The following is a 21,609-nucleotide window of genomic DNA, read 5'->3' on the forward strand; positions in this document are numbered from 1 at the left end:
TTTAGTGAAGTTTTTCGATCAGTAAAAGATAATATTAGATATCCATTATAGTAAGAATTAGCTCTTTGATGTCATAATAGATGTTTTGAGGCAGCTGTTATCGTTCCTTCACTGCCTCTGATTTGTTTTCTTAGCTTCTGATGACATACTTTTATGAAATTTGTCTGCATTTTCATTCATGTATTTTTAAGCTATTATTTAGTTTTGTTATCCTTTAAATCTCTTCCTTTTTTTATTCCTTTGATCGTAAAGAACTTAGGACAACCTCTGTGGGTTAGACGCCATTTAACTGAACTTACACTCACATAGTCAGATCTTTATAAAATGAGTCGGCATGTTTGCGATCAACCAGCTCGGCCTCTGTTGTTGTGGGAACACACACACGGGAGGTGGTGATGGTAGAGTGGATCCTCCACCAGCTCATTCACGGAGAAAAGTATTTTATTTCATTTCCTTACGTAAAAGCAGCAATGTAGTAATATAGAAATAGTCCAAGTGAAAGTGCATGTATTCAATGTGTTACTTCAGGAAAAGGCTCTGCCAGTGTAGGATTAATACAACACATTAACCTCCAAGTTACATGTGAGGATTTACTCGGCTACAGTTCGGAAAATAGACTTGAAAACTCTGACATACATTAGAAAACAAATACAGCGCATCTACTGTAAACCTGAGTAAGTGCTCCAGGTATAATATCCACAAGGTACTGATATGTCTTCCTCCTATGCGGGAGAAATGCGGAAAACAACAACAACAACAAAAAAACCACCCCCCCCCCCCAAAAAAAAATACACAGCTGTACAGCAGCAGAGGCTCAAATATACCCGGGACACAGATCAATGTAAAAACACTTCAATCCTTCTGGTTCAGGTTATACTATATTTTTTTGTGACACCATGAAAAAAAAAAGAAATAAATCCAAACTGTAACAACACAATAGCATAAAGTGCTAACCGGACATCCAGTGCAGCTCTACAGTGCATGTTGTTGTTGTTATTGTTGCAAAGTTAGACCAAGCTTTATCATTTCAGCAGCAGCAGACCCGAACCCGAGCAGAAACGGAGATGAAAATCTAAAACGGCCACCCGGTGGCTCAGTGCTTTATTTACATCTGATAATGTCCATAATGAGAACAGGCTCACAATGGCTTCAAAATACAGTGCATTGTAGTTCACGCCAGCATTCCTCTCGTCCTGGTCTAAACCTCCCCGGCCACGCAGGGAAGGATGTTTGTCAAGTGTTCCGGTCAGCTTAATTACACGGAGGGTAAGAAGGGGGACAGTTCTTTCTCGTTCCAGACTGGTACATTTTTTCGTTGTCTGTCTGACCCTGTTTAGAGAATTAGAGGGGGAAAAAAATGATGTAACTTCAATTAGATTAAGACGCTTATACATGCATTTTCATGGATATATGGATGTCATAGTGGTTTCAATATTTATGTGCGAGCAAACCTAAACTTCTCTATGAGATGACCTAAGATAAACCTTTATTCGTCCCTCAGTGGGGACATTGGCAGATGTTATTCTAGCTTGAATACATGGAGCTACATGTTCAGCCCTCCTTTGTATTATTAATGACGTTAACGGGAGCTGAAGCAGATTTATTTTGGAACTATTTTGCTTGTTGAAAGTCATTTTTAAAGAAAAAAAGAGGCTATTTTCAACTTAGAACCATATTTGAGTCATAGAACGCCCATAGAAATTCCAAAGGGGAAAGTTGTTATATCTCTCACATTCATTTTTTTTAGACTTCTGAGTAAAAACATAATTTACACTACCTTTTCTCTGGCAGAGACAGTGGGTTTTCCTACAGACAGTGAAGTGGACGCATCAGTTTCTTCAACATTTTCAAACAGACTCATATTTTCATACAGTAGCAAATATCTACTTACCACTGAAGGATGTAGAGTCCCATCATAATCAGAATGGATACAATGTTCACTGTGCTATACAGGATCCTGTGTGTTTTAGGTGACTGAAACATAAAAACATGTCATAAACATTGAGGTGTCACATGATATGTGTGTGTGTGGGGGGGTTCAGAACTTGTGATCTCCAGCAATTACACATTGAAATAATTAAGCATGATGCACTGATTCCACATCTTCAGTCACAATAACAATATTGGTAACTGGATGGTGCAAAGCAGCTAATATCAAAATAAATCTTAAATACATAGATAGAAATACAGAGAATTGCTTTTATCTTATTATATCAAATTCCTGACATTAAAATCCCTAAACATCTACTCCTAATTTATCCTAGTTTATTACACTGATTTAAAAAAAAAAAAAAGCACACAGCTTTTCATTCACGCGCGTAGACGTAGACACAGAACAGATCCATCCCAGTGTCCTGAGACATTTGTGTCAGTATTGGACCGATGTCGCTCACCATGACCCAGTCTGGGCGATGCATGTCTTGAAGCATGTGGCAGGAGTTGGTGGTCACAGAGCTGACCCCCATGCACCAGAGCAGAGAGAAGAGCCAGCGCTCGTTCACCACCCACAGGTTGAGCGTCACATTTCTGCTGCGAAGCTCCCTGTAAGAAGAACACGAGCAACCAGGACAATCTGTAAATCCATCTGTCCATCTTCTTCTGCTGCTTATTCCTATTAAGGGTCGCGGGGGGGCTGGAGCCTATCCCAGTGGCTACAGGCGAGAACACACCCTGGACAGGTCGCCAGTCCAACACATATAGACAGACAACCATTCACACTCACATTCATACGGTCAATGTAAAGTATCCAATCAGCCTAGTCTTTGGACTGTGGGAGGAAGCTGGAGTACCTGGAGAGAACCCACACAGACACAGGGAGAACATGCAAACTCCACATCGTAAGCTCTTGTGCCCGAGCCCGGAACCTTCTTGCTGTGAGGCGACAGCACTAACCACTGCACTACCGTGCTGCCTGATCTATAAATGGTATTTGATAAATAATACATCAATGAAAAACATAACTTTTAGGATTAGTGCATGAAGGTATGTATTTGTAGTTGTATTTCTAGAGTAGTATGTATACTGTACGTGATGCATTCAAAAAAAGGATTCAGGCTGATATATGCAGGGGTCAGATGCTGAGATCAGACTTGAAGATAATCCGCCCCCAAAATTCAGGCCTGCTCCACCAACTTTTGTGAATGATATCATTCTAGTTTCTGTGTAACACCGGTAACAGAAATGAATCTAGATATAACCTGCATGCGTGGAAACACTTTTCCATGTACTCTGTTCAGTTAGCACTTGTGGTTACATCTTGCCACTCTTGCCACACTGTGTGTTTTTAAGGTTAGCTTAGCGTGCGACAACGCTATTGGATTGGAACACTGAAGCATGAATGACCGCCCCTCCCCCACAGGTCGTACATATGCTCAGCACAGCGCTGTGTCTCAACATGCTATAAACACATGAACACAATACTGAGCATGCCCCCCCACCCCACCACCACCACCACCACCACCACCACCAGAGTTACCTGATTTTTGATGCATCCAGCTTGTTGTATTTCAGATTCAGGTGGTGTCCTCCTTTGCTAAGCATGTCACTTTCATTGTTATAGTAGTGGATGAAGCCTGGAGCCGTCATATTTACATAGTCCCTTTCATCTGGGGGAAGCCAGAGGACCTGTAAAAAGGAAGAATCAAGGACATTAATACACAATGTTTCATCATAACTTATCTGCAAGTCATGCTTAACCCCAAAAGTGTGTTTTACCATTCAAAAGTACCCACAAGTAAGTCTTTGGAATTCACAAATATGTTTTGTTTTTTTGTTTTTTTTTTCCTTCTGAGTGACTTCTCTCTAACTCCAACATGCAGGAAAAGCCAGCCACGTACATTTAGCTTGAAGCTGAAATGGAAGTTGTGTATTTTTTTTCAGCTAAAATAAAAAAAATATGGATTACTGAGCCCTTACTCCTGAATACAGAGTACACAGATTATACCAGAAGATCCCCTTGGGAGTGTGTAATTGGACATTTTAGGACAGTATTGCTGTTGTTAGCTGTTAGTTGCCTTTAGCTTGGAGCTAAACATACAGTATGTAGCTGGCTCCTTCTGCAATCGGGAGTCACAAAGAAGTAATGTAGGATAGAAAAACTGTCTTTGTGAGATGAAAACACATTGTGTGCACTTTAAAGGGAAACTAGACAATTTGGGTGAAGAATTCCTTTTGTAAAATTCCTTTAGAGAGATCAACATTATGCTTACCCGGCTCGGGTCGATACCAGACTTCAGGATGGTGCTGACTGTGTCCACAGTGCTATTTTCCGAGTCAGAATACAGGTCAAATATGACAGAGATGTTATGATGGTCAGCGAGGTGGAGAAGCTGAAGCAAGGAGGGTATTGTCTGATTCCTGGCTTTTTCCTTCTGCTCCTCTGAGAGCTGGGACACTGTGAGGAAAGGATCTGTCTGGAAAGTCAGACATTAGGGGGATGATTACATTGTGCGCATGATGTGACAGGAAGATTATATAACACCTGCAGAATGATGCAGTACATGTGTGTACATCTGAATCAACCCCTCACCCGTAGGAACCATTCGCCGGCATTGAGAATCTGTAATTGCGCCCATGTCAGGTTGGAGCTGTGGTTGAAGTTACTGTCACGAAACTTCTCTTTAACGTTTGTCGTTCTCCTCAGGAAACCAGAGTTTTGGTCGTGCATCAAGAAGGGAATTCTATCTTTACTAGGTTAGAATAAAATGAAAAGTCTGTGTCAAAACAAGTCACAACATGTCATTAAAGATACCCTGTGCAGGTTTGGATGAAAGGTTAAAAAGCCTACTCTGTCATGACTGTCCCACCTGGAAAACGCTGGCTACACTGTCGTCCACGTCACACGAAAGCCTAGAAAATCTAAACAAGCTGCACTATTAAAGCAGACAGCTAACGGGGAGAAGTGTGCTCCTGTAGAGCATGCATGTATGAGCGGGTGATGAGCTTAGTGAGTATTTTAGCGTAAGGGATGTTCATTTATCAGAAAAAGACAATGCGCCGTAGCTTTAAATTTTAAAAACACCCAAATAGGGAGCCCATTATTTTTTCGTACCTTAGCTGTACGTCCGTCTCAAAGGCTGATACTCCACATTCAATGCTCTTCTCGAACGACATCATGGTGTTCTCTGGAGCCATCTGAACACAGTCAAGACAAACGGGGAATATTGGACACACGATTGGACACGTTCACATCCGAGGTTATCTAAACATGTGAAACGTCACATCGTAATGACAAACTTTTTTTTTTTTTAACCCAGATGACCACAAACATTAAAAGGTTGTCATAATAATGCTCACCATCGGTGCACCACGGTGGCCAACGAGCTTTGGTTTTTCGGGTAATTCATCCGGCTCGATCAGACAAGGTGACTGGATGAATAAGGGGCAGAGGAAGATGACCGATGACACGGCAACAAACACCGCTGCAATCAGGAACTTGGAGACTGATGGAAACAAGAGTCAGGGAATGAGAAACATCCTCAGAACCTTTTGAATTTTTTTCCTCTTCCTGAACAGATTCACTCTATTCTTTTGTGCAACATGAAATTTCATTAAATTAACACGTGTTCCTTGATGTGTTTAATGAAAATAAAAAGTCCTTGACATCAGCTCAATATGCGGTAGGTGGATATTCTCTAGCACCACCTAGTGGACACAAAAAGTGATAATTGCACCACAGTGTACACATTAGCCACTGCTCCATGCAAAATCAGGTTTCCCCGCTTCTGTACACAGGGATATGAGGGCCAAGACTTCTTGCAGCTTTAGTTGGCGCCCTAGCAAAGGTGCCTGTGGCTGAAATGGCTCCAGTTATAATTTCATTCACCCTGTTGTTGAACCTTCACCACCGAGTGTTCACATAAGTGTTCTTCTTCACATGTTCTTGTCAAAACTGTTCCCGGGATTTCCAAAATTCCCGTGTGTCGTTAAGATGACGCTTCTGTCTCGGAAAATGTCTGTAAGCCATTTAATCATTGCTGGTGACTCATGATGCCAGTTTGTGCTTTTAAACGAGACTTACATTCCTTCTTGGCCATGTGGAAACCCTGGAAGACAAATGAGCTCAGCAGGGTCAAAGCTCCCACGGCACCAAACTGCAAGAAAGGAGCAGTAGCCTGACAAGAGGCCAACACCAACATTACCAACATGTAGAACAGTTATTTAGACTCTTGATGTCTTTGAGATGAGACACCATTTTACCTGGAACGAGAGAAGAACCGTTGGCCATTCTTGTTGCCAATGGAGACTAATTCCTATGACCCCAAATGAGACGAAGACAACTCCAAAGATAAGAAAAACCTTTGTAGAGAATGAGTGAAAATGTCACAAACTAATAAAATCTGTCAAAATCACAAGCGTGAGGAAGCAGCCACATGTTTGCCGTACCTTATGCAGACAGTGTAAGTTGAGTGGTTCTCCCAAGGCAACTTGAAATAATGCAAAAAGCTGCAATGAACGGAGTTAGATTATAAAGAATAAGTTACAAGAAAGTTACATTCTGACTAGAAAAAGATGCATGTAGAGGGCTGGGTGTGGAACATTTTCACAGCAACAAAGGAACTGCTTCAATATTGTGTCCGATCCAAAGATTTCTCATCATTCAATACCGCATTTCTACAACAGAGGCGTAAATCTTCAAATTGGGATTTATTTTTCATTAAATTGAGTGGAAAAAATTCCAACACACTGAAACATAATACTTAGCAACAACGGATAAAAGTAAGTTACACCACAGTTTGGTAAAGTGGTCTCTACTTTTATCTTATGAAATGTTTGAGTGTGTTAAAATCCCGAGGAGCTTAAACTAAAACCCAAGAATCGTGATGTAATGTGTGATATCATTTTGTTAAAATGGATTTTAATCCATATTAAAACTGAAAATAAAGCACCAAATCTTCAGTGTGTGACTTTAACCACCAAATCACTTTCAGTTCACCCTGGAATCCCACATTTGTGCAAGAGTTTGAAGGAATTCCTCCAAAATGCCACAGAGCTATCGCTTGAATTAAAAAGAGGGGGACAGAAATCCCCGAAAACATTAAAAGAGGGTTCAGGGATCGGTACTGAAGTCAAGATATCGCACGTTTTTGCTCGATACTCAGCCCTCGACATGCATACGACGTCTTTTTCAGTGGCACAGAGCTAAAACAATGACAAGTATTATTTAAATAAAATGGTTGAAAAAAAAGGTCTCCCTGCACCAATCATCGAGGTACGAACGTGAGTCTCACCAGCAGCAGAACGCAGTAGCAGGTTAACACTGCAGAAGTGATGATCACCACCATGAACCAGTTCACCCACAGCTTCAGTTTACGAAAACCCTTCCTGATAAAAGGACAATAGAGGGCAGAAGAAAAAAGGTCACAGGAAAAAAAAAGAAAAGAGGACATTCTAGGCTGTTGTACAATAGCTTTTGTGTGTGTGTGTGTGTGTGTGTGTGTGTGTGTGTGTGTGTGTGTGTGTATGAGAATTTTTTTTTTTTTTTACCAGTTAACATCCTCTTGATCGTTAAAAGTAACCAGACAAATGTAGATCCAGCAGAGGGACAGCAGGGTGACCAGAGCCACCATGGAGAACCAGCAGCATGCAAACTACGAGGAAAACAGGTGGAGTTTAAGCTGTTTTAGGCTGGGAGGTGTTTTTGTTGTTGTTGTTGTTTTTTTTTACATTGAAATGCTCTTTTTTTTTTTTTACTATGGAAAAAATCAAGACCTTACGTTTACTCTTTGCATGTGTGTGTGTGTGTGTGCGCGTGTGTGTGCGTGTGTGTGCGTGTGCATGTGTGTGTGTGTGTGTGTCTGTGTCTGTGTGTAATCTTCATGCCTTCGAGGGTGAATTTCATTCAGACACTGAAACATTTCTTTCTCTGAGCCACAACTCAAAATGAACTCCTCTTTCTCTCTCATCATCAACGACCCACCTCCACCATGCAACTTTTTTTCTTTTAAAACCAAATCACAGTCGACCATCCTCCTCCGCCTCCTCCTCCTCCTACGCCTTCTCAGTCCTGTTCCATTCGTGTGACGACATGTTTTTTTGCTTTTCTTTGCACACAGAAGCATTTCTATTTCAATCACTGTGTTACGGTTGACATTGTTCAACTGTGAGTCGCACACAAACTGTTGTCAATTTGATCAAAAATGTATTTAAAGCATTTTTTTGACAATATGACTGAATTCTCAAGGAGGAATGTTAATCTGTGATTAGAGGGATTTATAAAGGTTGTTGGAAATGGAAGGAACTCTGAACTCTATTATGTAACGCAGGAGGGATTATTTAATGAATATCTCAGAATATGAGTGTGGTGCGTAATGGAAAATTCAACTTTAAGAACATCTGTCTAAACTTGCTAATGACGTATACTTAAATACAGAATTTATTAAACTGACAGTAATGTAAAAATGCCAAAAGAAAAAAAACTTACTCTTTTCCTCTGTGGATTACTTTCTCCATCTTTCCTCCAGTTACAGCTGTACCAGCCGCGGCTGCAAGCTCTGCAGCAGCTCCTAACATGTGACATCTCTTCCTCTCTTCATTCACAGGTCCTGCTCAGCTCAACACCTGACACACACAGCAGGGAGAAGGATGGAGGAGCCCTAGTTAACGCTTGTGCGAGAGCGTATGACTCACCCCATTCACTGCTCTGAACCTATGAGAGAGGGAGAGAGAAAAAAGACGACGGAGAGTGGAAGCAAATGAGAGGGGGAAAAGGAGTTTCTTTGGGGATTAAGGCGATCCCTGCTCAATAACACCCCCCCCCCCCCCACGCCCACCCCCCGCGGTCAATAGAGCCTGTGTGCAAAAGGGGGTCCAGCCACTGGCGGCCCTTACAATGGCCAGCACCATGGGGTATTGAGAGTAGAGTGCAGACCGGCCTGAGAGTGAAGTCACACTGGCTGAGCCTTTGCAGCACAAACAGGGGCAGTGACAGGCACGACCACGCACAGGGAGGCCGCGCAGGCATACGGCACATTAATTACTTGATTAAATGTCAGCTCATCGATAGTTCGTTTCATTTCTGTGTCATGCCAAAACAATGCAAGCTCATTCAAAGCGGGGTAACAGGACACAAGTATGCATACCAGCATCACAAATTGGAGCCTTTCTTCTACGAAAGCACTGATCGGTGGATGGGGAAAATAAAGACAAATATTCATGCAACAGGTTCAGACACATCCCTTTACCATGTTTACTGAAACTGTTGTGGGAAATTACTTCAGATATTTGTCACCCATGACAGAAACATATTGAGCAATAACAGGTTCCACAATGGTTGATTTTTTCCAGTTAAACTCGATTCCTTTGGCATTTTGTCAACTTTTGTCAAGTTTAATGCAGCTCTTGCAGCTCAAGGCTCAAGATAAACATGACCTGGTTCTCCTCATCCGTCATGATGTTCATGTTTGCATTTTCCGTCTTTATGTTTTGCATTTCAAATACGCCTCTTTTTCTTTATATCTTTTTCTCCATCTTGATTTCAAAACCATTTTATTATTGAGCACATCAGTGAGCATTTTATTTCACATTGCGCCGCTCTAAAATAACAATAATAATAATAAAAATGAACAGCACTTATCAGGAGGCTTTAAACCTGAGATAAGAGTTGAGTAATGACTGCGAAAGTACACGAACACCAAAATTAACTGGTGACTTGGTGATGACAGAAAGAGAAACTGGAATGCATCCCTTTAATAATTCAACAACAAGTCACTTCCTCCCCATGGCTGAGAAATGCCCCCTTCATGTGATATGTGAAAAACATATTTATCAAATGATTCTGTGACTGCAGCTCTAGTTTTCAACTCAGTACTTCTTAAAACAAAGGAGCATCACAACAGAAAGTTCAGAATGAAGTGAAGGTGTAAAGCCATGAGAAAGGGAAAATATCTGATTGAATATTATATATAAAAAAAGATATTTAGATTCCTACAGGTTTACATAGAAAGTTTTCTCCCCGCCAAGCATGATTTGACAAGCATTCTACCAAGCGAAGCTCAAAACCGTGATCGCTTTCAGTGAGATAAGAGTCGAACGTTTCAGCAGAGCCCCTATAAAGCCCTCCATCATCAGCCTCTCATGCCTGAAATCCTCTGGTGTTTATTTTCTTCCTATGTCCTGGTATCAGTTAAGGGAATTTATGTTGATCTAAGTGGCGTTAACTGACTTACAGTGTTTTAACACGGTTGTATTCCCTCTTTAGATTTCTTAAAAGTGTGTGTGAGCTCCTCTTCCCGTTATCTGTGACTTCAAATGACAAAACGTGCGTCTGAATATCACATGGGTGAGCCGAGCCTCTCGTAAAAAAAAGAAAAAGAATCATCATTCAAAGTGTAAAGCTTGATAAGGAGTTTCATTATGATTTTATTGCAACCTTGTGACTTTTTAGAAGTGCAGTAATGTCAGTAACTGTTTGTTGAAAACGAAAATGTTCCACATAATAATTTCTAAATTAAAAAGAAAAATCATTAAAATTGCCCAATTGCCCAAAAGGTATTATCTTATTTATCTACCACTCTATTTTAAAGTATAAAGTAAAATTTACTCACCATGAATCAGTCTAAGTTGCAGCCTCAAAGACAAACACTCCCTGGGAAAGCTTTGTGTGTGTGTGTGTGTGTGTGTGTGTGTGTGTGTGTGTGTGTTTGTGTGTATGGGTGTGTGTGTGATATCAGTGTGTCCTGTCAACTCTGCTGAATCTGGACTGAAAGAGAAAGTCTCAGGTTAATGGTAGTTGGATGAAAAGGTGTAGCCTAAAGCAGGTGGGAGGAGCCACAAAGTTCAATTGGCGTCCTCTACAGTCACAGTCATGCGGAGCCTTTGTGACAGATATGATTCAGGGAGAAAAATAATAATTCTGTATCTGTAGTAGAGTTTTGAGATTTAGCGACCCAAAATCACAGTTTCTCTCAATCATAATTAATTTGATTGCATCCGTCCAAAATCTTGTCATTATTAAATTGGTTAACGCCTCCTGCATGAAAGTTGTTTTTGTTTTTTTTTTGTCTTTCATTAGCTATATTGGTCAAAATGTCACCATAGCGACCAACCCTGAAAATGTCTCTAATAAACAAGTCTCTTGTTTTGCCTTTTGTCGACCCAGAATGCTGCTTACTGTCCTCATCTAGAAACCTCAGTTTTGTGTGTCTGAATGCTGTCGTATGTGTTTTTAAAGTTTGATTTTAAAAGTTGGTTGAAGTTTTCAGGGAAAAGTCAAATATAACACACAGAAAAAGACGGCGAAGACTTGAGTAACGCGTATATGTGGGCTCCAGTTGATGAGTGCAGCTTTGTTAGAGCGGTGAACAATAAAAATCCCCTTTGGTCTTTCATCTGAAGCCTTACAGTGAATTGAAAATTTGAAAAAGTTATAGCTATGCAAAATGAAGAAATACAATTATATATAGAAATATTGACGTCATCCATAATTATATATTAGATCCCTCTTAGCTGGAATTGAATTGTTGGTTTTCTTGCACAATATAAACCGCCCTGCTAGTTTGTCTTGCATGTAAAATTGCCAAATACATCACATTGTTCATATACATTCTTATCATTCTTTATTTGCATAAACCTTTACAATACTGGCAGTGGTACTTTGCTCAAAAACATTAGAAGCCAGTCCATATTTGTCTTTTTTTCCCCCTATGGAATATTTGCACAATTTATGACACTGTTTACATTAGGCTGTACTCTCAGACCCGCCTCTCCTATTGTTAAAAGACCCTGGACTGTGGTGTGATCCAAACGTGTGTCTCTGAAGATTTTGTCCTAAGTTCTTTGTCAAGGGTGTGGGATTGGAAAAAAAAAAAAAAAAGGCAAGGGACAAGGACCCAAAAGCTGAATCTGAGGCATGCAAGAAAAACAATTCAGGTATTTATTAAATTGACGGAAAAAATAAACGGAGGCTTGGCTACACTTGGGCGCAACCGAGCCAACAAAGAAAGTCCAAACTAAAAATGTCTGATTTAGGGAAGTCCAAGATAAATACTGTTCAAACAAAAATCCAACAAAGCAAGAAAACAGGATACGTGGAAGCGGCGAACACAAAGCAACACTGACGAACTGGAAACTCGTGAATCTCTGATGCAGCTTTTCTAAGCACATTGCTACTTTTTACTAGCTGTAAAAAAAAATTTGTTCAGAAGAATGATGAAAATGGCTGAAAACGCAACTGAAATTTAGGATCAAAACCTACAAGCTGAAAACCAAAGAGAAAATGATAGAATCTGTTGAAATGCATTGCTGGGTTGGTGAGGCTAGGATGGTGGTGTCCATCCTGTCATACAGGTGGATCATGACCTCCTGTCTTGGAGAGCTTTTCATGTTTGAGGATCGTTTGATGTCCAGAGTAGTTTTGGTCCAGGAGAAGTGGAGTATCTGACAGTCTGACAGTGGACGGATGGTTCCTGGACCTGTTGCTACTTTCAGTTCCAGAGCCATGACCTATTCCAGATCTGCCCTTGGACCTGTGGTGGGCAGCGGGATGTGAGCTTCCCCTGTCCAGCCTCTGGACATCCCCTATGGTCTGGAAATTGTGAAGATGATGAGGGGGAACAATTCAGGGCTCCAAGACATGGTGGGTTTAGTGATTCACAGTGCATATGCCCCCTCCTCTTCTAGAGCCTGGCAGGGTTAGCGTGCTGGTGCGAGGCTTTCTTCGGGAGAGAGAAGAGGAGAGTAGTTTGAGGTTCTGACAGTTGTTGCTTGAGCGAGACCCTTGAGCGAGAAGGTGGTCCTCAACAGTTGGCTCGCTTCATGAGTTTTTCTATCGGTCGCACTGATGGCAACTTGAACCCTGCTGATAGGAAACATTCCTGATGGCCTTTAACTTGGTGTACTGCACCTTTTAGCGGGCTGCACATGTACAAAATAGAAATTATGGATGTTTATATGTTTCTAGTAATGAGAATTTTTAGCAACAAACCCATCCACTAAAACTCCTTGGGCTAAGCTGTCAGCCAGTCTCTGCGGGTCTTAACCCCCTTCCGCACACACAAAGGAGAGAGAGCTATCCATCTTCCTTGTTTGGCTCTGAGGAGGACAGAAAATAAGCTTTTCCAAAAAAGTTGGTGTATTCCTTTAAGCTACCAACGGTTGCGATTCACACTCCAAACCAGAAGGTGGCGATAGTTTGACTAGAAAGTTGTTTTGCCAACCACCATCAAGTAGTGATAGCAGGAGAAGAAAAAAAAAGCTTCTGCTTGGTGAGATAAATGAGTCTTTATAAGCTTTACTCTTATTTTGTTTTTCATAGAAGAGTCATTTAGCATCTTCAACGCTGTAGCTGAGAAGATGCTAATAACGCTGGTGAACTGTTTAATCTGGTAAACCGAGCAAATCACGCTCGCGCATTATGTTGCCTTCGTGAGCTAGCTTTAGCACTAGCAGGCGTCTGTGAGTTTGCTGCAGTGTGAGTTCCATCGTACACGCAATTCTCTTCGTGTTCATGTCACTCGCTGTTTTATCATTTGCTTGTTTTGGACACATTTGCGTGTTGATATAAATGGGGTTCCGGCAATTACGGTCCGAGTCATAATAAGTGCACATGAAAACAACATCGACGTCACCAACTGCAGTTACAATTACCGCACGTATGCTGCGGTCACAGATTGCCTCAGGGGTAAAATCATTTAAATATTTATTTGATATTCAAAATGCACACCTGCGATGCTCTTCAACGATTAAAAGGAGATGACGTCATATCACCAGTGCCGCATAGAGAATTACATGACTTGTACATCATTGGACTTATTCCTGAATCCTCTCTGTTGTACTTTTTTTCTGATTAAAACTAAGTAAATAAATGAAATTCTAATAACGCTCCGTGTCAGTTCACCTCAGGGTGTCAAATCTTCTGTACCTCATATGTTCGATCCTCACTTGCCTCAAGGCCTTGAGGTGTATGAGTGATGATTTTTTTGTTTTGTTTTTTAAAACTGGTTTGACATGATCTCAACTAACCACTGAAGAGCATAATAAGTTTGTATTTGATTATCAAATCAATGTTGAATTATTATGAATTATTTAACCATGTGGCAATTTTGAATAACATTAGTTGTCCATACCTCCAGTTATAACAAAGAGTAAACTAAACATTTAATGATTGGTTTCCTAACGGTGATCTTAACCTGCATTGCTCTGTGTCTGTGTTAGAAACAATGGACCAGAAGATTCCGTACGATGACTACCAGCTCCCGGTGGTGTTTCTGCCCTCCTATGAGAACCCCCCAGCATGGATCCCCCCACAAGAGGTTGGTCGGGTCCTACTTTTGTGCTTCAAACCTTCTTGTAATATTCCTGCTGAACTGAGCAGTTGTCATTATAAATGGGATGCCCTGTAATACCACCAGGCCTTTTAACACAATCATCATTGTGAGGCATGACTGCTACATCCTCAGCTCTTTCTATGTGACCCTTCTCAGCGTGTTCACCACCCTGACTACAACAATGAGCTGACCCAGTTCCTACCTCGCACCATCGTGCTAAAGAAACCTCCGGGAGCACAGCTGGGCTTCAACATCCGTGGGGGCAAAGCCTCACAGCTGGGAATCTTCATATCTAAAGTGGGTTATGTCCCCCCTCTCCAGTGTGTTTTTAGAATTTGTGCTCATGCTTGTGCTACAGACTGACAGTTCGCTTTTTCTGCACCTGTCGGCAGGTGGTTCCAGATTCTGACGCCCACCGAGCAGGGCTGCAGGAGGGAGACCAGGTTCTCTCTGTGAATGATGTTGATTTCCAAGACATCGAACACTCGAGAGTAAGTCAGAATTTCACTTTTCATGTTATTATACTTCCATGTTGTGCAGTGGTTTCAAACTTTGAGAGCTAAATATTAAACTAGTCTTGCAATACCAGACATCAGACAACAGCCCACTGATGTCTGGGGATTTCTGAACGTCACTGAGTTGTTCAAACCGTGAACAAACAAACATCGCTTACATTTAGTCAGAGAAGTTCCTTACCAGAAATGATTCTCATCCCAGTCATCCTCAGTAACAAAATGGCAGACAGGGAAAGAGAGAGAGAGAGAGAGATGTATCCTGATTCTGTACAACCGATGGACATATTTACCTGAAAACACCTCAAACATCAGCAATCACTGAAGGAGTTTTCTCCTGCGACTGAGGCCCGGTCATTGCAATGGCACCTGACTTCATTTCACCGCCCTAAAGACTTTGGATTGGTTCTGCAGTGTTTGTGTCAGACTCCTTAATTGTTTCCGCCCACTTTTAGCCACAAAACCGGGGAGCTTGTTCCCAGTCAGGTTGCACAAGCATATCTCTAATAAGACAGTTGTCAGATTGTCACTCCAGAATGTGGGAGGTATCTCAGCTGTACAAAAACAACAGCGGCGCAGTGCAAGTAATAAGACAGTATTTATTAGGATTTATGACGCTTTAAGGCCCAGCTCCGACCAGTGAAGAACGGCTGCAACTCCCTAACATTCTGAAACGTCTTGAAAACATTCTAAAATGATTTGAAAGAGATTTACAATGTGGAATCTTCGGAGACTTCACGCTTGTAATTACCCCTTACCACTGTATCTCTGCAACAATCTGGAAGTGTATTGTTAGGCTGTGAATCATTGGACTGATCCCGGATCAGTGTAGAAGGGATTACAATAATGCATCTAAATCCACCTCAAATTTTCACCATTAAAACACCATCGATTTCTGTTTCGCTTGGTGTGGTTGAGTCGTCAGTTTAACGTAGAATATTGGAAATTCTCTGTGTGTGTTTGCAAGTCTCTGCTCAATACATTATTTGTCTGTGCAATTTTTTTTGTTTTTGTTTTTGATAAACTCAATTCCGATTAAAAAAAAAAAAAATGCTAAGCAAGTTGACACGAAGAGACGAGTCCTCCGAGACCTGATCCAGCCTTGGTAATCGATGTTAATCTGTCCTTTTTTAGGCCGTGGAGATTCTGAAGACTGCGCGAGAAATCCTGATGAGGGTTCGCTTCTTTCCTTACAGTGAGTCTTCTTTTTCGAATTCATACAAAAGTCATGGAGAAGATATTATAGGTGTGTAAACACCTACCTCAGGTACCTCTGCTGCCCGAACAGAGACACATTACTATTTATGTGGTCGTGTCTTTGACGTTGATCTCTGCCGGTAGGTTTTTCTTTTCTTTTCTAACAACCACTGTGGCTCACATTCATGATTCAGTAAATCCTTTGAAACTGAATCTATTTTTGTATTTGTGTGTTGTTGTTTTTTTCAAAATTTTTAATAGCTCAGTCTTTTGGTGGATTTTCTGCACTGTGGGACTTAATTCTGTTCACTGGTGAGCTAACAGAACTGTGTGAATATGGTTTCAAGCACCCCTGACAGTTGTGGGCAACTGACCCTCTCTATTTTTAGTTTTTTTGTGTTTTTTTTTTTTTTAAGTATAGAAAGAGAATTATATAAAAAATGACAGGAATTATATAAAAAATGGTTCAGAGTAGATGATATAGACTCTATGGTATTGAAAATTTAGTAGAAGAGTACTAAAGAATGAAACCACAGTAGAAGTGGATACATAAAATACAATTAATATGGAATAAATAGTTTACCGTAGTGAAAGGATGTGATATTGGCTTCACCTCTTTCTCCTTTCTGTTTGTACTTTATCAGCAGCATCTATTTAATTGGCTGTCATTAAAATGCAGACTTGTTTTCTTGCTAACGAATAAAGAACACAGCACAACTCACGTGTGGTTTTATATGCTTCACATTGTCTCCAGTGAAGGTCTGGCTGGTCTCACTGCTCACCTTCAACACTGGAAGTGGCTTTGAGGTTGATCGATTCTGATCATTCTGGCAGATTCTTTTGAATCCACTGTAACAGTGTTCCATTTGTGCTCTTTCATCAGACTACCAAAGGCAGAAGGAGAGGACCGTCCACTAGGTGGCAGCATTATCAGAGAAAGCGGTGGCCCGTCCTTGCCTCCCTCCCACAGACTCTGGCCTCCATCCTGTCTCACTTTAATGGTGACTGATGTCTGACTCAGTCTCTGTCCTCTGTACACACTCATACACTTACACACCGCATATATGACCATCAATTTTCACAGGAAGTCATTTTTATATTTTCTGGACATTCAGAATTTTTACACACGCATTTTTCATGTTAGATAAGAGAAATGATGTATATTTTTTAGAAGTGTAATAATATCGACCCTGCATCGTTTGATTAAGCATGGTCTCCATTCATTGTCCCTGAGACCTCAATGAGATGACGAGATTTATTTGATCGAGTTTAGAGAAGCACTTGAGTGCTCTGTACATGATTGCCTTGACGACACAGATAGAAAACACGAGTGTATAAAATGTATAAATGTATGTATGAATGAGATTGCAATTCACACTGACATATGCAGCTGCAAAGACAACAGCGCCTTCTGAATATTACTGTGAAAATACAACACATCCTTTTTTAAAAATTCTTTTGTTACTGGGTAAAAACATTTCAGTTCAAAGGGTTCCGCATGACTGCAACAATGTGGTTTTGTAGTCGTAGTACATTTCAACATTGTAACGTTGCATACACTGCTTTATATGATCAACTCATTGAGCTGAACTAGAGACGATAGTGTGTTTAAAGAAGAAGGGGAGTTTCAACAGACACAGTGTGACAGCTGTATCTCCACGTCCAGTCTCATGGGTTGTTGCTCCACCATCTGGATTCCTGCTGGGTTTCATTCCAAGTTTGACGATTTCTAGAAATACCTGTCTCTTTCTCCTCATTAACGCTTTGCTCATGCTTTTATGTAAAAGAATATATTTGGTTTTTATATCTGATTAACTTATTGGTTAGAACCGTTTTTCATTGAAGCACATCCGATAAGGACAGGAATGAAGTCTTGAACCCTCGTAACCTGTTGGTGCACTTGATAAAAGCTGGTTTGCTCCGGTACGAGTAGCCAGACTCGTTCTGGTTTCTTGGTTTCTCTAGAAACTGTCACCACTGGAGGAAAATGTGACAAATCCTTCACTCTGTCATTGAGGACGAGGGAAAGTACCAGTGACACGTAAGATACATTAAGGGACTTGCGCTTTTCTGTTGAGAAATGAATTAAAAACTGTGCATTTTACATATTTTGCCTTTGTGCTACTATACATTTACTACACAAGCACATACTGACAATCAGCTTTTGTTCTTTGTTTGTTTTTTAAATGGTGAGTGATCGATGACTCTTAACACACAGAAAAAGTAGCCAAAGCCAGAGTTAACCTGGTCGGGGTTTATTTTTTTTTTTCTCCAAAAGTCAAAAGTTATAACATTAAATACAACCAGAAGAAATCTAACTGTTTCAGCCTGTGAAGCTTCATTCAAGGTCCTTTTTCCAGCAACATGTTTACAGTAACTTAAAATAAATAAATCAAAAATTGATGAAATCACTAAAACAATGTTCAGCTGGTATAATACAAAGATCTTATACACATTACATGTTAATACGACCTCCAAGGAGTTATCATTCCGTCCTTCAGTGCCGATGCAAACAAGTGCACAACCGAACGAGCTCAAATACAGTAAACTTCGAGGCAGCTTTCCTGTATCGCATTTCGAAACATATTCAACGTTAATAATAAAACTGAATAAAATAAACCAAATGCTGGCAATAAACGTCATTAAAGCCCGAAGGAACAGTAATGGTGCCGCATGTTCAGTAGTTAAATGACTGTTAAAGAGGTGCTGATGCAGTTTAAAGGTTATTTTTGGGGGCCTGTGACTTGTGGACGTAAAAAAAACAACCCAAAAACCTACAGTTCAACACGGCCACGGATCACAAACTCTAAAATGGGCCGGCGAAAGCAATCAGTAACCACTGAACATAACCATCCTCATAAAAGGGAGGACTGATGGCAGCAATGTTTAACGCAGCATTAATTTCTTGTAAATGCAGTAAAGAGTTAAGATGAGTCCAATGCAGGTGCCAGTAATTTGATCAGCTAAAACAGTTTCTCCTATAAATAAGAATCCCACCAGAAGTAATTCCACTTCCCACGAGTACTTCCACTGCTTTCCTCCACAAGTTTCCTTCATAAGTTTGTTTTGTAGTGAAGATAGCTGCTATTAAAAAGGGCGGGGTGGGTGGATGGGTGGGGCAGTAGTGTAGTGCTGTCACATTTCTACAAACCTGTACATTCTTTACAAAATAAAAACACCCCGACATAAAATAAAACGCATCACGGTAGCCAACGCTGCAGAGATGTTGAGTAGGTCGGCCTGAAGTCAAAGGCAACTTGTTCTTGGTTCATTTCCATCGGCAACGGCAGCTGTAAACACGTCACGCTCACTTCAGGGATAAATGACAGGATCACCAGAGTTGGGAGGCTCGAGCACTCAGTCCATTCTCCCGTCCATCCCTCCTCTCCTCAGTTTCCATTCAACTGCACTCCTCGCTGTCCTGAACCTCCAGTTTAGAACTCTCGTCCACGTTGTCCAGCGAGTCTGCTCTCTGTAGCGATAGTTCTGCAACGTCCATCATGGGAAGGTTGCTCTGCTCTGGGAACAGCCAGGGTTTCTGGTCTGGAGAGTTCTGCCGTTTCCACTCAGGGTAGTTCTGTCCCGCCTTGTGCACACATTTCATCACCTGGACATGAAGCGAGGAGAGAGGATAAGATTATCAGAGCGCTCCAATCTGACAGCAACCCCACCTTCATTTTCAGATAAAGCTGGTGATGAAATACCAGCCTACGCGGCCAACAACCTTTCATTCTTGCATGCACTGAGCCTCGGGCTGTGTACTCAACTTCCAATACTATTATGACATCAAGAATATAAAGATAACTCATCATTTAATACCAAGTTTCTCAAAGATGACATCCAAAATTATGATTGTTACGTATTTGAAGTCAGCTTTTGAATGGGAAAATGCAAACTTGCTGAAGCAACAAACCGAAACAGAAAAATAACATCGAACAACATTTAGGTAAACCCAAACTTGTATAATGCACGGATGCAAGATCTGTGATGCAATTTGGAATATATGCCAAATAGATTCTAATCTGTATGAAAAGAAAAGTGAGATTGAGGAACAAGTATAGGTCATGTGATCTATTTATCCATCTACTTGAAATCTTTCAATTCTACAAATTACAACATGGCTGTCTTTTAATTTGTCGTCAAAGAGAAAAGAATTTCAACTGGACCACATTTTTCTTATCCAGGCTTTGGATAAATTTGTGAAAATATTCAGTCAATGAATGCTCCAGACGTTGGTTAGGGAAAACCGTGAAATTCTATCTGCAAAAAAACTCAAAAGCTGAGGGAAAAAAGTCAAAGAATTATTGTTTTATATTTCTAAAATAAACATTTCACGTGCCGTTCTAATCCTCTTTCATAAGGGTTTTCTCTCTCTCTCTCACACACACACACTCTGGTCTAAATAGTTGAGGAGGGAATGAAACCTGGTGAACAAGTTCTACCAGGAGAGAGAAGCAACAACTCCAGCAGAGAAACTTCTTTGTCAGCAATCTCAGCTGGTCAGGGCCTTCAATTGGGTTGCTATGGTTACCTTTATTCCTGAAGACACACAAAACCCTCACTCCTTCAAATCCACACACCTATTATTACACGTTTAAAAAGGAAAAAAAAAACAACACTTTTTTGAATACACACATGCCCACGCTGTCAGATACACTTGTTAACTGGAGTCAAGTGTGAAAAGTGTGTGTTGCCTTACGTACCCGCGGAGCCAGAGTTTGAGAAGCTTTGTTTACCACCCACTTTGGAAGAGAACCTGGAGAAACAAGATGAGGGCAAACTTAAACGACAGCGGCTTGGACGGAATCACCACACAACACATTGGTAGTTTACGGTGAGGTACCTTTGGGGTCGGCTTGTGAAAGGTACATGAAAATACAACTGTTAGGTCCCGTGGGTTTGATGTAGTAGCCGGTGAGGATGGAGATGGCTCTCACCAGGTCACTGCGAGGAGGAAACTTCTGTTATTGGGAAACAAAAACAAAACAAAACAATCAACCACTTTTAAACACTGTGGCTATCAAATAATTTGAAATGTAAAGGCAGCCCAGAGCGTGTGGAGGAGAAGGAGGAGGTGATGGTGGTGGTGGTTTACCGGGTGTTTGACTGAGAAGTTGATGATAATGTACTCGTCATCCATCACCCGCCACGAACGCAGCGTCACCACATCTCGGTTCTTGATCGGATTTGGACAAAGCCCTGCAGGAGGAGAGACACAAATACAGAAATGAAAATAAATAAAAATAAAAATCAGATTATGTATTGTGTCACAACCTTAGTAGAGGCTTGTTTTGACAGTAAACAGAGCGGTGGAGCGGAGGGACGGGTCCTCTTACAGGAGTGTCGACACAGGAAACAGATGAGTGAAGTCAGTTCTCTACACTAAACAAGCTTTCGTCTGAGTGTTTTAATACGGATGAAACAGCAGAATAGTTCGGCTTTCCTGATCACGGCGGTGTTTTTCTGTGAGCTGGACTGATGAGAGGAGAACCGGTGCCATGACAAACAAACGTGGAGGGTCGTGGTTCTTACATGAGTAGTAGCCCACATCAGCATTCGCAGAGAGCCTGGCTATGTCAAAACTCTCCAACATGGTGGGATCCCACTTCTTCCTATACTGGCCGTCATGAAGGACG

At 41.1% G+C, this 21,609-nt stretch overlaps 3 protein-coding genes across 8 annotated transcripts in view; 1 reads left to right on the forward strand and 2 right to left on the reverse strand.

Moving 5' to 3' along the window:
• Positions 1 to 420: 420 nt before the first annotated feature.
• On the reverse strand, positions 421 to 10,702 carry gdpd2 (glycerophosphodiester phosphodiesterase domain containing 2). Of its 3 annotated transcripts, none has more exons than XM_086221842.1 (16): positions 10,545 to 10,702; positions 8,423 to 8,647; positions 7,486 to 7,589; positions 7,230 to 7,323; positions 6,385 to 6,444; positions 6,199 to 6,297; positions 6,020 to 6,092; positions 5,296 to 5,441; positions 5,051 to 5,133; positions 4,529 to 4,688; positions 4,209 to 4,412; positions 3,476 to 3,624; positions 2,394 to 2,541; positions 1,892 to 1,974; positions 1,778 to 1,806; positions 421 to 1,329 (listed from the first exon to the last, which is right to left on the reverse strand). In XM_086221842.1, exons 2-16 carry the CDS (start codon positions 8,516 to 8,518, stop codon positions 1,256 to 1,258), a joined length of 1,602 nt encoding a protein of 533 aa, XP_086077968.1. In that variant the 5' UTR covers positions 8,519 to 8,647; positions 10,545 to 10,702; the 3' UTR covers positions 421 to 1,255. The 3 variants fall into 3 exon arrangements, with proteins under 3 accessions (XP_086077968.1, XP_086077967.1, XP_086077966.1); XM_086221841.1 differs by having other exon boundaries at positions 422 to 1,329; positions 6,020 to 6,113; positions 8,423 to 8,559; XM_086221840.1 differs by having other exon boundaries at positions 422 to 1,329; positions 6,020 to 6,113.
• Positions 10,703 to 13,119: 2,417 nt separating this feature from the next.
• Positions 13,120 to 18,311, forward strand: pdzd11 (PDZ domain containing 11). 4 transcript variants are annotated; one of them, XM_086221844.1, is made up of 6 exons: positions 13,120 to 13,202; positions 14,152 to 14,249; positions 14,421 to 14,561; positions 14,657 to 14,755; positions 15,911 to 15,971; positions 16,857 to 18,311. In XM_086221844.1, exons 2-6 carry the CDS (start codon positions 14,157 to 14,159, stop codon positions 16,889 to 16,891), a joined length of 429 nt encoding a protein of 142 aa, XP_086077970.1. In that variant the 5' UTR covers positions 13,120 to 13,202; positions 14,152 to 14,156; the 3' UTR covers positions 16,892 to 18,311. The 4 variants fall into 4 exon arrangements, with proteins under 4 accessions (XP_086077970.1, XP_086077973.1, XP_086077971.1 ...); XM_086221847.1 differs by lacking the exon at positions 13,120 to 13,202 and adding an exon at positions 13,224 to 13,322; XM_086221845.1 differs by lacking the exon at positions 13,120 to 13,202 and adding an exon at positions 13,287 to 13,408.
• The window catches only part of stard14 (START domain containing 14), a 3,917-nt gene continuing 515 nt past the window's right edge, over positions 18,208 to 21,609 (reverse strand). Inside the window, exons 2-6 of the mRNA XM_086221843.1 lie at positions 21,506 to 21,609; positions 21,069 to 21,172; positions 20,817 to 20,934; positions 20,677 to 20,729; positions 18,208 to 19,580 (exon numbers count right to left, since the gene is read on the reverse strand). The exon at positions 21,506 to 21,609 is cut by the window's right edge and continues 44 nt beyond it. Of these exons, the coding sequence (XP_086077969.1) occupies positions 19,374 to 19,580; positions 20,677 to 20,729; positions 20,817 to 20,934; positions 21,069 to 21,172; positions 21,506 to 21,609 (586 nt within the window). The 3' untranslated portion in view covers positions 18,208 to 19,373. The remainder of the gene's footprint in view (positions 19,581 to 20,676; positions 20,730 to 20,816; positions 20,935 to 21,068; positions 21,173 to 21,505) is intronic.

Source organism: Aulostomus chinensis, chromosome 13 (assembly GCF_037954235.1).
Source record: "Aulostomus chinensis isolate RoL2024-O1b breed Wild chromosome 13, RoL_Achi_v1.0, whole genome shotgun sequence".
In the NCBI taxonomy this organism is placed as follows: Eukaryota; Metazoa; Chordata; class Actinopteri; order Syngnathiformes; family Aulostomidae; genus Aulostomus; species Aulostomus chinensis.